We start from the raw sequence: 15463 nt of genomic DNA on the forward strand, positions 1-15463 counted from the left end.
GGGACTCTTTTGCTAGAGACCAGAATCCGTTCCCTTCATCTGTGGATGACTGAGTTGAAAACATTCAGATCTTTGCGTCAAGACACAATGATGGCATCATTATTTCAAACCACATAGACCTAGAATAATTCCTCAAAGTGCAATTATTGTCCAGAATGGCTTTCCGAGTGCGTACCGCCAAATTTCTTTGTAGTTGCACTTTGAAATTTGTCCCATACGGTACCCCATTGCGTTGCCATCAACCGAGGTCAGATGTTCGCAAGCAAGAAAAGAAGACGTATATTCGCCGAATCTGATGTGACATGATTCGTGGAACTGTGAACTAACCGGCTGTGTAACCCTGCTGAAAAAGATCTCCAGATTTAGACTACATGTCTCTCTCTCTCTGGGGTTTAGATCGTTAACCTGAGTATCTTTCTGCATCTTCGTGTTCATGACTTTGAAGCCGGACTGTTCATCCCATCCAAGCGCCACAGTAACACATAGATCCATCGACACCTTATTGAACCACAATTATATGCCGAACATCGGAGACAATCGTCTCAAAACTTTTAATCAAACCGCATCAGACATGGGACACTGTAGTGGAAAATCACTCATGGACAAAGAGTAACACAAGTTTTTGCAATTCAGCCACCATCTTTTTCTAATCGCATACTCATTCTCGCTCAGAAAGGGGGTGGGGGGATGGCTACAGCCCTGCTGCCGGAGCAAGAAAATGCATCTGCCAGGGATCTAGGGATTCAAGACAAGAGAGAGGCAATCCCAATCGTTGCTTTTCTCCATCCCGACGCCAACGCCGCACAACAGTGAGATCCGATCTTGGGAGATATTGAAAAGCCCGGCTTGGAAAATAAAACCGTACAACCCGATCTCGATATCCAGCGCCACGCCCCCGTGTTACTCATCTACCATGGACCTCGATGCCCGCAACATCATGAGCGGGGTATCAATTGTGCTCCAATTTCTAGGATTGCAACTTTTTGATGAAGCTCAAGTAGGACCGGACCGGGGGCTCATCACTTCTGCATGCTCCCGATAATCTCCCTCTGCGCCGCGCGGTCCCTACCAGCCTCGCTAAGGCTACCCACGCTCCGCAGGTCGCCGACGACGTCCTTGGCCTTGCCAAAGTAGACCTCCTGCAGCAGGTTCCGCATCTTGAGCTCCATGTCCTCAACGAGCCGTCCCACGTTGGCAATGTGGCTCTCGTCGCCGTCAACCGGAAGCTCCTGCTCGACCTGCCGTGTCATGTTGCCGCTGAGGTCCATGTCGCCCAGGGCGTTGGTCGAGGTGGAGAGCGAGAGGATGACGGTCGAGGTGAGCTTATACTGCGTTGTTCGGCCGCGCTCAATGGCCTCGAAGACGTGGATCGAGTCCCATACGCCCTCTGCGCTTCCGCCGGGTGTCGCGGCTGTGGTTGGGAGATGTTCTGTCAGCTAACGGGCTTGTTCCTGATCGCAGGCGTGAACTCAATGGGGACAAGAGAGGCCTTACATTTCTTCAAGAGAACCACGCCGGCGAACCCATCGTCCAGATTCCAAAAGTATACGCTGCTCACACCACCCTCGTAGTACAGGTCTCGGTACACGTCAAACGCCTCATTGGCCTTGACCTCCATCTTGCGGACCCTCTCGCTGGGGATTGCGCCCTCGCCGGCACCCTCGCTACCACCGGCACCGACACCGCCGACGCCGCCCTCATCCAGAGGCGGGTCAAACTGGTTGCTCCATGGGGAGCGATAGCTGTCGCCGTCGCGGTTGTAGTCGCAGAGGAGGTAGTCGCGGCCCGTCTGCTTGCAGCGCTTGACAGTCAGGGGCTGGTCGACGGACGAGAGGAGGTCCTCCGTCAGATCCGGTGCGAGGGAGATGATTGCATTCAGGTGGTCGGTCGTGTGTTTCGGGTTCAGGCGGCGGAGGAGGTCGCTAGACAGGCAGACACGCGGCAGGTTAGAGATGAATTGCTTTGATGCATGACGTTTGGGGGGGTTCAGGGCTGCCTGCAGTCTTACAGAGCCGAGTCGAAAGGGTCGACGGAGGCCATTATGGGCTCTTTGTATGCGTGTCTATCGTTGGAGGAGGTCGTCTTTGAGCGTGTTCGGGGTCGTTGGCGATGAAAGGCTGGCGGTGTCGATTGGATTTGGATGTTCCTTGAGGTTGGAGTGTTACTGTTAGCGGAAGGTCTGGCGGGGTAGACGGTCCTTAGCCCCTGGGTGTTACTTCCCCAGGACCCCACAGCCAGGGTGAGCTCTGGACTGCACCTACCACCTTGTGTTGAAGAGGCATGGAGCTACAAAAGTCACGTCATAATTTGAGGTACCTACACCTACCTCTCTACCTCTTTACCTAGCTGGACAAAGGGAGGTAGTTCTTGGAGCTGTTGCCACCTACATCTCGAGTCAGCAAAGCTCTCCACTGTATCCTTAGCTACTGGAGCTCCTTGTGTTGGATGGCAATAGTCACAGTGAACGTATAAGGCACCCCAAGTCAATCAAGCAAGTATCAATCAATCATGGCAATGGCTGATGCAAAGTAAAAGAGGATAAGGTAAACATTTGCATACAAGCCATGTAAGCTCTAGGAAACTGCTCGCAAGACTCTGGTCTCCAAATTGGCCGCTCTGCTGGCCTTGTTCACACTTTTCGTCCCCTTTTGTTGGCGTCCTTCTGTCTCTTGAGGATATATCAAGACCTATTCCATATGCCAACCTCACTCAGTTGCGAGATGAATGCCCCCCATTCGCCAACGCCTCGCGCGAAAAATAAAACTCAGCCACTCCCGAATAACCAGTCTTCTTCCCCGAGACTCGCCTTCAGTTGTCCACGTCTCGCCCCGCCTGCCCAGGCCTGTCTCTCGTCCCCTACAACATGCCTCTTGGCATCTATTCCTCTCCCAATACTTGTCTTCAGGGTCGATTTACGAACCCAGTCATACTGGAAATCGTCATAAGCAAAACAGCGGCACCTCCTAAGTCACCGCCAATCGGTGTGTTGAACAAGGTGCCTGCTGGAATAAGTACAGCGAGAAGTGAAGCTCGGCACCCCGTTATCGCGTAGGCGTGTTGTAAAATGACCCCTGATTCAGGGGATCGATCCATAATTTGGCAGCCATGTAAAGGCCGATTATTTAGCTGATCCCCACTCCGCAAACGACGCAGAGCAGCGGCTCAGTCCACACCTTCTCGCCTTCGGTGACATTCTCTCGAAGGTCCCTGATTTCAATCGTCGACGGGGTCATGTCCATCAAGATCCTCGCCTCGAACAAGCCTTCCCACGGCTTTGCGTCGGTGGAGGACAGCTTCTTCTTGGCGGATCTCGCCTTGCGTGACGCCGCCGCCGACACCTCGGGTACGGTTGGTGTGGCAGGGGTTGTGGGTGGTTGCGAAACACGCTCATCGACAACGGCAGGTGTTCCCTCGGCCACTGACTGCCCATTGGTCTCCTCCGGCGCATCGCTCGGCTTGGCGTCGATTGTTTGCTTCACATCGGCACCGCTCTCGGTCGGGCTGAGGGGTTCGTTTACACCGTCATCGAGCTGCTTTTCGTCTTTGACCTTTTCGCTCTCAGCGACTGACGCTCTCCCGTCTGTCGGGGGTTTCGCGGTGAAGTGGGGCTTGTCCTTGCCTAGTCGCTCGTATGTTCGCATAAGAGTTTCTTCTCGAAGACAGTGCTCGTGTAGCCATTTTCCGCATTCCTTGTTGGAGCACCCGACGAGGGTCTTATCCGGGTTGGCGGGTTGTCGGCATTTGCAGGTGCGTTCGACTGACTGCATGACGGGTTAGCTTCAAACGACCAATCTAAGCTCCGAGGGGTTGTGCATACCGAGAGCTGCTGGGTGCGACAGTCGAAGGCTTGACGCCAATAGAGGGCCTCCTGGATCTCGTCGTCGTTCTCTTCAATCCATTGCTTGACGGTGGCGGGCAATGTCACACTGACGACGTTGATGATATCCACTGCTTCTCGTCAGTACTGGAGGTCAATGTCTCGCGAAGCATAGAACCTACTATGGTTGGAAGCAATCAGCTCGTTGTGACCGTGGTAAGGCTGACGACCTCCCGTGTATCTCTTCCCTTCCATCGTGCCCTCCGGCAGCTCCTCCGGCCAGTACATCCAGTATATGCGCGCATAGACGTGGTGTTCGTCACTAGCGCGGATCTCCAGAATGCGCGCTACCCAGTCGTCTTCAGACTTGGACCGCTTCAGGACCTTCTCCGGCTCGTTGGCATCTGTCGAGCCTTCCGCTGCGGCCTTTTGACGTTGGACTGTCTGGTCGTTTGCGACATAGATAAAGCCCTCACTGAAATACTTCGTCCCGTTTACTATCGCCCACGTCTGTTAGTGCAAGGCCATCGCCGACGGGCTGTTGTTGAACAACTTACGGACAAAGCTATTGTATCGCGTCATCTCCAACCACTTCTTCTGCGGGTGCACATGATATTCCAGGTCCAGAACATCATTGGCGCTCTTGCCGTTGAAGTCACCGGAAGGGGAGAAGGGAGAGAGTTGCTTGGAGCTCTTCTTCCCGTCCTCCTCTTCTTGCTCTGGTTTCCTCCTCTTCTTGGATTTCTTCTGTGCCTTGATGTCGGGTTCGGCATAGGTGATGCTGAAGGGGCATTCGGCCTTGTTTTCCTCGACCTCGGCGCGAGGGCGCTTGCGCGAAGTAGACATGATTGATGGAGGAGGAGGAGGAGGTTCGGAGTCGCAAACGCAAATGCGGCGATATTATCGCGGGTATGGAAGCGACCGAGGTGATGCGATTTCGATTGACGGTGTCCGAGACGAATGACGTTGTGTGCAAAAGCTCGCTGGGATGTCGCGACCGAAGGGAAGGAGCACGGGGTGGCTGGAAGACGGATGGGTCGCCCAAAAGACCGGGGGGTGGGTATGAAGCTGTGTGGCAAGCGCGCCGTCCTAGATGGGCGCTCTCGTTGACTTTGACAAGAGTGCAAATACTCTGGTAAGCCTGAGGATGGTCCAGGCCGGATATCGACGACCAATGATGGCCACGATGCGCAAAAATGGGAAATTCGCGGGTTAGGTATCTGGCAATTCCGGGACGAGGAGCGGAGCGCGTTCTTGCTAACCAGCGAAAAAAAGGTGGCGCAGGATGATTATTCTGCTGAGTCACGTGAGCGCGGCATACCTCCGACGAGCGTCCACTGCCACCCACCCACGATGCGGGCAGTGGGCGTGCGGCGTGCCACAGATGGACCGGGCGTGTCACGTAAGCACAGCAGACAACAGGAGCTAGAACCATCCGCGCCTACCAAAATCCTGGTCTGCCTCCGAGGTTCCCACAACAAGCGCCGACACTTATTTCTCCGTTATCTGATTGGCTATATAGCTACAGCAATGCGCCTGAATCCAACTTTAACACCGGGCATCCGTCGTCTCGTCTTTCATTTTCCATGAGCTTTTATATTATTGATATGCCGTCTTGCTAGAGAGGTGGCTCGAAAGGCTAGCAGTCTCATCATCATGCAGAGTCGACAGTCAACAGACCAATTCTCTTAATGACTTCCCTTTTCCCGAGTAATCCAACGCCAATATGAACAGAAGAGCGGGGGCTCAAAGAGTAACAAAGAAGATATGGGACACGAAGGAGGCGGCGAGGATGTTGGAGGCGGTAAAGACGACAAGCGAGAAACAACAAAGTCGACTGTTCATTACTTGGCGCTTTTGAGTAGAACATGCAATATCGCTAACTTGATTGACCTACGCCGTTGCTATGCAGATTTGCTCCTTAATGGGGGCTCAATTACCCCTCGTCCGGTTATGCTCGTGTTCGACTTCTTCCTCATCATCGTCATATGCGCTGAGGATCGGGCGGTCGTCGCTGTCCTCTGTCTCACTGCCGGTTTCTCCCTGTAGACTCTTGAACCCCTCGATAGTCTCCGCAAGTTTTTGACCCTCTCGCTTGCCACGCTCCACGTTCACACTCCAGATGAGAGGCGCCGGAAGCCCAACCAATGCCGCCAAGAACCAAAACGCCGGCCGGATGTCACCGGACTGATCAATGATGGCTCCTACAATCGTAGGCCCAAAAACACTCGAGCCTTTGTCCGATGCAGCGTATAGAGCGTAAAAGGCAGCTTCGCTTCCCTCGGGAATCAGCTCGCCGTACAGCGATCTGCAGTACGAACTCAAGCCTCCCAACACCAGTCCGTACACGGCAGCAAGAGGGTACATCTCCCACGGTTGCTGCAGTCCGATAACGCCCCATCTCTGTACAATCGGCAAATATCCGAGAAGTCCGTAAATAGGAATGAGTTCGAAGAGGCCGATACAGACAAGGATTGTCTGATGCGGCTTCAAGTTGAACTTGCGTGAGATGAACGCCCAGCTGAAGGCACCGATGACGCCAGCTATTGTGGAAATGACATTGATCATACCCAGGGCCCAAGGCTTCATGTGGAGTTGCGTTTTCGCGAACAATATGGCCGTGGAAGACGTTGTTGCGATCGCGTCACTGACCAAAAACCATGCGCACAGGAACAGGACGATGTCTCTCAGGCGACGAGCCAGCCGGACAGTATTGAACAACGATTTCCATGCCATGGCCACATAAGTTGGCCACGCTCGGATTCCTTTCCCTGACGTGATGGGCATTGGTGGACCTGGCCTAGGGCGGAGCCACATGGCAGCAGGGATCGTGAATATTGCCTGTATTATGGTCAGTAACGGTGGATAATGCGCCAAAGCGACGGGGATGAGATAGAAAGAGCTCGCTACATACCCACCAAAGTCCGCAAAAGGACAATGCGACCCTTTGCGACCAGGTAGTGTTTTTCAATGCAATCACGATGGCGATGGCGACACACTGCACGAATAGGCCAGCAATGTAGCCAATGCCAATCCCCTTGGCTGAAATTTGAGTCGACAGTTGGAGCTCGACTGAGGTGAGCTCCTCATGGGTAGCTTTCCGAACCAAAGGGTAACCCCCGTTTCCGCTTCCGATTCCATGCCCGCCGAGCAAAGCCGAATTCTGGTCCTCAATGTCATCGGCGGCGGAATCTTCGTCGATGTAGGAACCATTGAGGGGTCGCGACTCGAGATCCGAATGTCCCAGGTCGGGGGTGTGAACAGTCTCGGACGCAATTACCTCCGGATGATGCCGGACCAACAGGGGCAGGAATGAGTTGAGGAGCACGAATGAGGCACCGAAACATGTGTTGGATATGATAGCCAACAGAGCACCCAAGAGATAGGTGGTCTTGTTGACAAAGATGTAGGCCATGACGGAGAAACTTCCAACCCAGGCGAATGTGAGCAAAAGCTTCTTTCTCGAGTTGCCGTGATCTGCGGCACTGCTGACGCTCACAACAAGGAGAACCTGCAGCAGGACGCTGATGGAGAACGTGTACATGGCGAAACTCGCCGTGTTGATCTCGATACCCAGAGGATACACGACGCATTGTCCATCCGTTTTGTTTTTCGAATCACTCGTACCACACGGGGTCGTTCGATCAGAGAGGAGGACGCCATTTTCGCGCGCGAGGGTCTCGAGGAGGATGGGGATGAAGGAACCTGAACATCGTGTGGTGTCAGCGCTACGAGTTCGGGGGGCGGGGTGCACGGCAATGCTGTGGCGCCAGCATCTCGAGCTGTCCAGGCTCCACAGCTTGATCACTCTATAGCGACGAATGTCACTGCTCGACTATGGGAGTGGCAGACTGTGACGACTTACCGATAGCTATTCTCAGTCAGCGCATGCACACACATCCAGTTCCATGGGTTGGAAGCTTACCACAGATGACATAGGTTTCGGCAGCAAAGGCGTAGGCGTACCAACCAGACAGCTCTTTCTGGCTCGTAGGACGAGTGTCTTCGCCTTTGTAACGGCCTGGACCGTGGAGGAAACCGTCACTACTGCTGCCGCTCATTCTGTCGAAGTAGTCGGAATCTGTATCGGAACGTTCGTCATCGGCCTCAAAGTCGGAGGTGAAGGAGCGAAAAGAGCGTTTTGACAGAGTCGAAAGACGCGACCATAAGCGTGGTGCAGGCGGTGGTCGAGCGTGTTGTTCTTGTCTTGGAACCATGGCGGCTGACACGGGTAGGCCGCAGGTCGGCGCAACTTTACTGGATGGGCAAGGTCGGACAGCTGACTCCTGCGCCTGTGCGGGCCTGTCCTGTCACCTTGTCACCTTGTCTCACCGGGCGGATGCACTCCGGTCGCAGCACGCAACCAGAAGAAGGTCCAGATGGTCCGAAACTGGAGAAATGTCTCTTTCCCGTTGTTTCCGTCTGTTGCAACTTGCAGCTGCCTTGAGTTTAGGCTGCACTGCTGCAGAACAACCCGCGGGAACCTGCCAACCTCTGTTGAGCACCTCACTTCGGACGGGGTACCAGGCACAGAGTACCTTTACCCAGGGAAGATAACTTACCAACCAGGCAGGTAGGTAATGCAGTCGGATAATGCGACCGCGGAATGCCAATGCCAATGCCAATGCCAATGCGGATGTAGATGCAGGTGCAGTTCGGGCAAGGCACCTAGCACTGAAGCGTCGTACTCGTCGCAAGTGCTAGGCACCTCGCCAAATGTGAGCGCCGAGTTGATGACGGGCTTGTATTCGGACCCCGCTGATGCTGATGCTGCAGCTGAGTCGAACCACTCGGTGAATTTCCACCGTGCTGTAGGCTGTGGTAGCAGTCACACTGTTTTCCGAGGCCGGGCTCGTCAATGGAGTATTCGCTTGTGAGAGCCTGCCGATTCCGAATATAGGGTGTTGGCCGTCATGGGCCCGAGACAAGAGGCGACTCGTGAAATGCGGCTATACGAGTCGTTAAACGGTGACCGTTATGCGTCAGTCCGAATACGCCGTGTTTGAGTAACAAGGACGGTCTTTGGTTCGCGGGGGCAGCAACATATGGCCGCAGCGGTTTCTGTGAGTATCAGGATAGAGGACGAACAGACGAGGCAGTGTTCGAGAAGAAAGAAGAACAAGAACAAGTCGAGAAAAATAAGGCGAGGCAGGTTGATGTGTCGTCAAGTTTGCAAGATCCGGCTGTGGGCCGGCGTGGTTGGTTATATGGCGTCGCAAAAGTCGTCGAAAGCAGGCCGGGCCAGAGCAGAGAGGCAAGGACATGGACATCCAGGGTGACAGTGTCAATCCATGGTCTCTCCCGGCCTCTAGCTCCATGCCTACTTCGTCGCTCTCTGCCTTTTCGCCTGTCTCCTGCGCCGCGGCTCCTTTGCCGGAGCCGTTCTAAGCTGAGCCAAGGCCACCAAAGGCCCGCCGTCCGCCGTTCATCACTTCGCATCTCCCCTCTCAACCTCCTCCGCCCAAACCGCTCTCCTCGCTGTGCGTCTGTACGGAGTACATAATCTGTGTAAGGGAGTCGCAAAATCTTCTCCAAACCCCCCAGTCGCGACGAAAACCGTTGCCCAATCTTGCAAGCGCTGCGACGGCAAACATGGATGCATCCAACTAGATCATCGCCGATGGGACGGTGTTCCTTCCTAGCGCCGCTGCCACGCTTGAAGCATATCGCGCTATGAGGCAATGGACTCCATTTATCGTGAGAGGATGCGCGTTGAACGACATGCGTTGTGAGACGAACCAGGTTCTTCATTCGTCCGATATTCCATGGCCGGCATGCGTCGATGGATATGCGCTACATCCGCCTTTGGGATTGGGCATTGATTGCACACCACAAATTCCCCATCTCCAACCACCATGGCCATTGGCACTTTGCGTTGCCCACACCGCAAGAGGCTGAATCCCACTGCATTGGTTAATTCTTCAACGGCCTCCCCGGCTTCCATGGTGTTTCTCTCGTTCGACCTCATAAGCATGCAAGCCCTCCCTGGTCAACGCGATTCAGCGTGTCAACCCCACCGGATTCTTTGAAAACTCCGAGCATCGTTGACCGACGCTGTCCACGGACTCGAGACCTTTGATAGCTGAACTGCCGGTACAGATCTGCTCAGCTGTACCTCACCGGGTTAGGTTCTCCAACTCTCCAGGTTTTTGTATTTCTTGGCTTGTCAGCCGTGCCGTCTTGGAAAGGGTTGGTTTGTCAGTCGAGTAAAAGCAGACTTAAGACAGGTATCTCAATTCGTGTGAGGCGTCCCCCGGGGGGGGGGGGGGACGCAGTTCAAACTGCAAGGCTCAGTTCAGTAGGATCCTGCATTCGACCACGTTCCTCTGGCTTTCGTTTATCTCAAAAACGCAGGTGCTGTGTGTGTTGCAACCCAATTCTCGTCGAAGCACTGAGGCGAGGTTTAATGGCGATCCAAACCGGACTGGGGCTTGCGGGGGCGGGCATTCTGCAAGTGCCCGAGCGATCTGCGATTCTCCTCGCGCCAGTGAGCGTGTCTGCCCACCACAATTCAAAGACCCGTTGGACCCTGAGCGACGATCACCGACATGTAAATCGAGTCGACGTGAGAGAAAACTGCAAAGCGTGGACGTGGCGATGCTAGCGCATCGCCACGATCTATGCTGTAAATCGACAGTGCCGTGAATTTTTGGCAACAAGAATCTGGGGAGTAGCAATGGCGGCGGCAGCCTGTGTGTACTCCATACGGATGCTGAGGATGCCTGTCACATCTCAAAAACGTATGCGGATAGCTGTCTGCATTCCGCGAAAGTTCACCGCTTCAGTTTAAGGTTCCGCGAAGACGGGTCTCGATGCTAAAGACCCATAGAATCCACGGCGCTTGTCCTGTGACCGGGTGAAACAGGATGTTGGAGCCCGAGTAGCCTCTCCATGGATATTTCGATGCAGCAATGCTTCCACGACAAGATGAAGTTGAAGGTTGACGTGTAGTTTGGGTAGGTGTTTGCAAAGGTGAATTGCTTCCGACCACACTGGTTCCCATTTTCGGAGTTGAGTGGTTGAGCACAGGCCCGGCATACCCTGCCGAGTTCTGCCGATTCCAGCTACACCGCCCACCAGTCGGGTCTAGCGCGTGTGCACTGACCACATATCTCCACACTGAGCATCTCCGAGACTCACTCATCTGATATTCACAGGACACACATGAGATTTCACACCAGAACTCACAAACAAAGCAATATATCCCACATTTCAGGGGTTCCAATCATCAAATAAACAATGGCGAAGTGCCAGAGTGGTTAATGGGTTTGACTCGAATCAACTCTGTATTTTCAGGGCCTTCAATCAAATGGCTTCGGCCGCGCAAGTTCGAATCTTGTCTTCGTCGTTTTCTTTTGCTTTTTCCACTCATGGATGAGTTGCATATTTTTTTTTGAGTAATGACTTGTGTTTCGGGCTTTTCCAAAGGCACTCTCTCATCCAGACTCACAATTCCAGTGAGGAAGGTCTTGGTGGCTTGGTTGCGAGGGTGCTTCCATCCGCGCGCAACCCGCGCTCACCAAAACATGGATCGACACATTGGGATGGATGCATTGCACGGAACACGATGAGAGCTGGTTTGACGGGGATTTTGCCAGGGAAAATAAGTATGCCAGTGGCAGGATATCATTCAAGAAGTCGGGACAAAGTCCCGACACGAAAAAGTTTCTACGAAATGGGGGATATCGTGAAGGGTATGTCAAAAACAAACTTCCAGCCCAGGTCCTACCAGCATCCGTCACAAGAACAAAAACGCACATCAACATCCCAAATTACCGACCTTCTCCTTTTCCCATCTCCGTGCGCTTTTTTCAACAGAACAGTCGTTTCCTTCTTACTTCTTGTGGAAGGGTGCGAGGATCTTGGCCTTGAGCTTGTCGGCGACGCTGACGCCCGAGTGGCCGTCGGCGCGAGCCTGCGCAGCAGCCTTCTTCTCGTGGTCAATGTCCTTGTGTGCAGCCGACTTCTCCGTCTCGACGGCGTTGCCCGCGCCGCCCCGGCCGACGTGGTAGTCCTGGCCCTCCATGGAGGGGCGGTAGGCCTCCTCGGGGATGAGGTCCTTGTCGGAGCGGGGAGCGGGCTCCTCCTTGGCGTCACCGATGTTACCGGCACCTGGAGGGCAGGGCGCAACCAGTTAGCCTACAGAGCACGAAGCGTTTGACTGTGAAGTGGTTGCAACATCTGAAGACATCATGGGGTGGAGAGCGAGCATGGTTGGGGGCGGAGCATCAGCCAAGTGGGCGAATGCGCCGAAGCCGCTTGGCGGGCTGGGTGATAAGGCGATGCGCTGGGCGCACTCGTCCCGCGTCAAGACTCACCTCCTCGACCTGCGCTGAATGCGCCAGTTCCCTGGGACCCCTCAGGGCCTGCTCTCACGACCTCGCCGTCGATATACTGGGTGTCGTCAACGGCCATGTTTCCGGCGCCACCTCTTCCATGGGATACTTCGGCAGTCATCGTGTTCGAGTTGTGAGGTTACAGGTATGATGTAGGTTCTGCGGTTCGCGATTTTGGTGAGTGAGTTCGAGTGGGAATGTGTCTCGGGGGAAAATAACGTGGGTGCGCAACTTTATTTGAGTAACTTCGCAAGATGGGACGAGAGAATAATAAAACGAGAACAGGTACGTCAGCGATATTATATATAGATAAGGCATCCGTTCCTGGCAGCTCTCTATCGTACATCACATCATATGGTAAGGTAAGATAAGTGAAGTGTGAGGTACATCGACTTATCAGTGAGTGTGAGTGAGCACCTAGTAAGGATACTCCCCCGCCCCCCAAAGCTAAGGTTATCTCCGTGGCAGAAAGACAACCCATCCACGAACCTGGGAGGCAGCTCATCAAGCCTGCCACTGAATGCGGGATGTCTTAGTGTCTTGGGGGCCGCTGGGCGTGGGGATTCCAGGTAGATGATACTCCTACGGAGTAGTGAGCCAAGGTTTCCTTCATCTTTCTTCGAGAAGCACTTGCACGTGCTTGAGAGCTAACCCCCTCCCTCCACAACGGTACTTCTACACACATGGCATACTGGGACAAGCCAACCAACGGCTCGATGAGACCATCAGCGAATGAAAGCAGCCCCTGCTCTGATAAAAACTTTTGGTTTACGTACCTGGATTTCGTGAGAGCTCTGAGGACATTACGCATCGACATCAGCCCAGCGCTAGCCCCCAGTGGGCGCCGCCATCGGAACCCATTCCTGTTTCTTCGAGGTCACTTTGCGCGACCAACTTAGAATCTGGGTTTAGCATGCGTCGCAGTCACTCATGGACTTTCCGGCGTGCTGGTATTGCGCCCATGGTCGGTACCATCTAACCATCAGTCACTTGACGTTCCTGGCGGAGCAGTCTACCGGTTCGAATGGTTTGTTATTGAGAGGTCAACCTTTTCATCATAACCCCGGTCCCTGTCTACTGATGTTCAGTGGATGTCGTCATTGCCCCTCACCTGATAATCTGCTACAGCTTCATGTCGCGCACCTGAACCAGTCAAAATTGTGACAATATTCTTAACGAAGTGGTCTACCTCATCCTCTGGCACATTCGCAGTCAAACACCCAGTCGGACGAGTTGCATACAAACTTAAACAATTTAATAATACGACAAGTCCGCACGACAGGAATTAGGATCTGTTCAAACCGTCCATTCCATGGTTCATTCGCTCAACAGGCGCCAGAAGGAAAGGGATGCGACTTCACCAGAAAGAACAGAAAAACGGAAGAAGAAAAAACATAGTCAACAGCTTCAGTGCTCCGCTTAAAACTCAGTATGAATAACTATTTGTTAGTTCAACCAGACCACAACCTGGAATACTAGTATAAGGCAACCCCACAGCACCAAGCGGTGCTCACTGAATTCAACAGAGTATTAGCACGTCACCCAGCGAACGCATACGCTTCTCGGGCTTCGTCTTGGAGGGAAACGCACGTATTCGGGGTGCAGTCAGACCGACAGAAAGCTCTCTCTCTCTTAACTATGCTAGATTCGTCGATTTCCGGGGAGTTTGGGCAATATGACTATCAAGTAAGAGGATCAAGGGGACAGGATTTTTCGATTTTTTTATACTGTCGTTATAGCGGAAGCTATGCCAGGTTTCTGGTGGTTGGTTTTGAGCAGTTCTGGATACGGGATTTCACCACTGAATTCGACGGCCGTGCGAAGCCACGAATTCAGATCAGATCCGACCTTTTCTGCCCTCAATTTAGATACTGCCAGTGTTGGAATATTGGCAAAAAGAAAGTTGAGTTCGGAAGGTGGTCTGAGCCGGTTGCAAACGGGTCCTCCCGCCTACTTATACCCAACGGAGTTATCGATGGGCTCTTGATACACATACGCATTTCAACATCACGATTATTAAGCTTCGTACCGGTCCTCAGGGTGCCCTGCTGACGTATGTACCAACACTGATCAGTGGTTGAATTCCACTACCTCAGATCAGCAAGGGCACACGGGTTTCAGAAGAGGCAATTCCGGTATCAGTATTCTCACCTATTACCTATTAACTTAGGTGACAGCGGATAGTAACGCTCCGGCCCGTTCTGACCTATCTTGACATCCTCTCAACCTCCTCGACACGCCTCAGCCGCCAGACCGCTGGCTGCTGAGAGAGGGCGTTCTAGGGTGCCTACTTCACTTCGACTTCCTTCCGCCTGCTCGCTGCGGAAAGGTTTTCCCCTCGTATACCACTGCCAGGATCTAATGGTCACCGAGATCTCTAACTTCCACTAGGACTCTTCTAGGGCAACCTGTTGAACGAAGGCTCTGCCTAACGTGGGCATCTTCTGTTTGCTGCGAAATTGCGGTCAGCCTAGATTCCGCGGTTGTTCTCCTCCTCGATAAACGGAAAGTGGCTCGACAAATAGAAAAGTGCCAGAGTTTTCCCTGGACGGCAAACAATAGCCGCAGGGCCCCAGGCAATCACTCTGGCACTTCCACTTCCAACCACTTCGACAGCAAGGGCCAGCACTCACAGATCTTCCTCCAATCACTTCCACCTCCAGCCAAGTCGACGGCAAGCTGATATCGTCCATGCTCCGTTTCAGGCGGCAGGAAAAGGCCTTTTCAAAGTGTATGTGGACTTTGTCCACTTTGAGACGGAGCTCGATCAACGATAAGATGTTGAAGATGGTGTAGAACTTTGATCAATGACAAGATGCTTAGGCCGACTGGATCCCGGATAGCGAGGTAAATCTTTCGATGTAGGAGAGGCTAGGCTATAGACTAAAATAATTTCAATATTTTAAAAGGGATTGTAAGTGAATTCTGGTCGGCTATCTAGTTTTTGTTTGTGCTAATTAAGGTGTTATTTTAGAAGTATAGTTAACTATAGTAATTTTATTTAATATTTCGAGAGGAAGACTCGATATTGATACTATAATAATCGAGTAGTACGATATGATGATTATAACTATAGCTAGGAATAATTAGGAGAATAAAGCTTAAGGTGCCGTTGGTGCTATGGACTATATTAATCTTTAGTATCCTCTGGGAAGGGCGGGTAATTCCTACTTTTCTCTGACCGAGGGTATATAACCGGAGGGTAGCATATGACGCTTCGATTTGGTTGGCCGTTGTAGTCCTGTGTCTGCGATGAGCGGGTGTTCTTCTCTGTGGTGTTTGTCGAGGGATTTGAGGGATCAGAACAGGA

General features: G+C 53.0%; 5 protein-coding genes and 1 non-coding gene across 6 annotated transcripts; 2 read left to right on the forward strand and 4 right to left on the reverse strand.

The window, feature by feature from the left end:
- Positions 1 to 755: 755 nt before the first annotated feature.
- BDP81DRAFT_23714 (F-actin-capping protein subunit beta) lies at positions 756 to 2188 on the reverse strand. Its single transcript, XM_060582851.1, has 3 exons — positions 2009 to 2188; positions 1495 to 1922; positions 756 to 1411 (listed from the first exon to the last, which is right to left on the reverse strand). Exons 1-3 carry the CDS (start codon positions 2038 to 2040, stop codon positions 1020 to 1022), a joined length of 852 nt encoding a protein of 283 aa, XP_060445112.1. The 5' UTR covers positions 2041 to 2188; the 3' UTR covers positions 756 to 1019.
- A 934-nt stretch (positions 2189 to 3122) lies between these two features.
- Positions 3123 to 4663, reverse strand: BDP81DRAFT_394189 (BAH domain-containing protein; the record flags this gene model as incomplete). The annotated part of the gene is made up of 4 exons (XM_060587926.1): positions 3123 to 3761; positions 3818 to 3948; positions 4000 to 4314; positions 4375 to 4663. The coding sequence occupies 4 exons, from the start codon at positions 4661 to 4663 to the stop codon at positions 3123 to 3125; spliced, it is 1374 nt and encodes a 457-aa protein (XP_060445113.1).
- Positions 4664 to 5749: 1086 nt separating this feature from the next.
- Positions 5750 to 8034, reverse strand: BDP81DRAFT_319320 (autophagy protein Atg22; the record flags this gene model as incomplete). Its single annotated transcript, XM_060584423.1, has 3 exons — positions 5750 to 6658; positions 6732 to 7522; positions 7743 to 8034. The coding sequence occupies 3 exons, from the start codon at positions 8032 to 8034 to the stop codon at positions 5750 to 5752; spliced, it is 1992 nt and encodes a 663-aa protein (XP_060445114.1).
- Positions 8035 to 11058: 3024 nt separating this feature from the next.
- On the forward strand, positions 11059 to 11165 carry BDP81DRAFT_t169. The gene has a single exon. It is a non-coding gene; the product is annotated as a tRNA-Ser (tRNA).
- An 88-nt stretch (positions 11166 to 11253) lies between these two features.
- BDP81DRAFT_427730 (uncharacterized protein) lies at positions 11254 to 12585 on the reverse strand. Its single transcript, XM_060590371.1, has 2 exons — positions 12136 to 12585; positions 11254 to 11929 (listed from the first exon to the last, which is right to left on the reverse strand). Exons 1-2 carry the CDS (start codon positions 12272 to 12274, stop codon positions 11652 to 11654), a joined length of 417 nt encoding a protein of 138 aa, XP_060445115.1. The 5' UTR covers positions 12275 to 12585; the 3' UTR covers positions 11254 to 11651.
- A 687-nt stretch (positions 12586 to 13272) lies between these two features.
- BDP81DRAFT_427731 (uncharacterized protein) lies at positions 13273 to 14164 on the forward strand. Its single transcript, XM_060590372.1, has one exon. It carries the CDS (start codon positions 13901 to 13903, stop codon positions 14138 to 14140), a length of 240 nt encoding a protein of 79 aa, XP_060445116.1. The 5' UTR covers positions 13273 to 13900; the 3' UTR covers positions 14141 to 14164.
- The last annotated feature ends 1299 nt before the right edge of the window (positions 14165 to 15463 follow it).

The sequence above is a fragment of the Colletotrichum phormii genome, assembly GCF_030913505.1.
Source record: "Colletotrichum phormii strain CBS 102054 chromosome Unknown BDP81scaffold_10, whole genome shotgun sequence".
Taxonomy (NCBI): Eukaryota; Fungi; Ascomycota; class Sordariomycetes; order Glomerellales; family Glomerellaceae; genus Colletotrichum; species Colletotrichum phormii.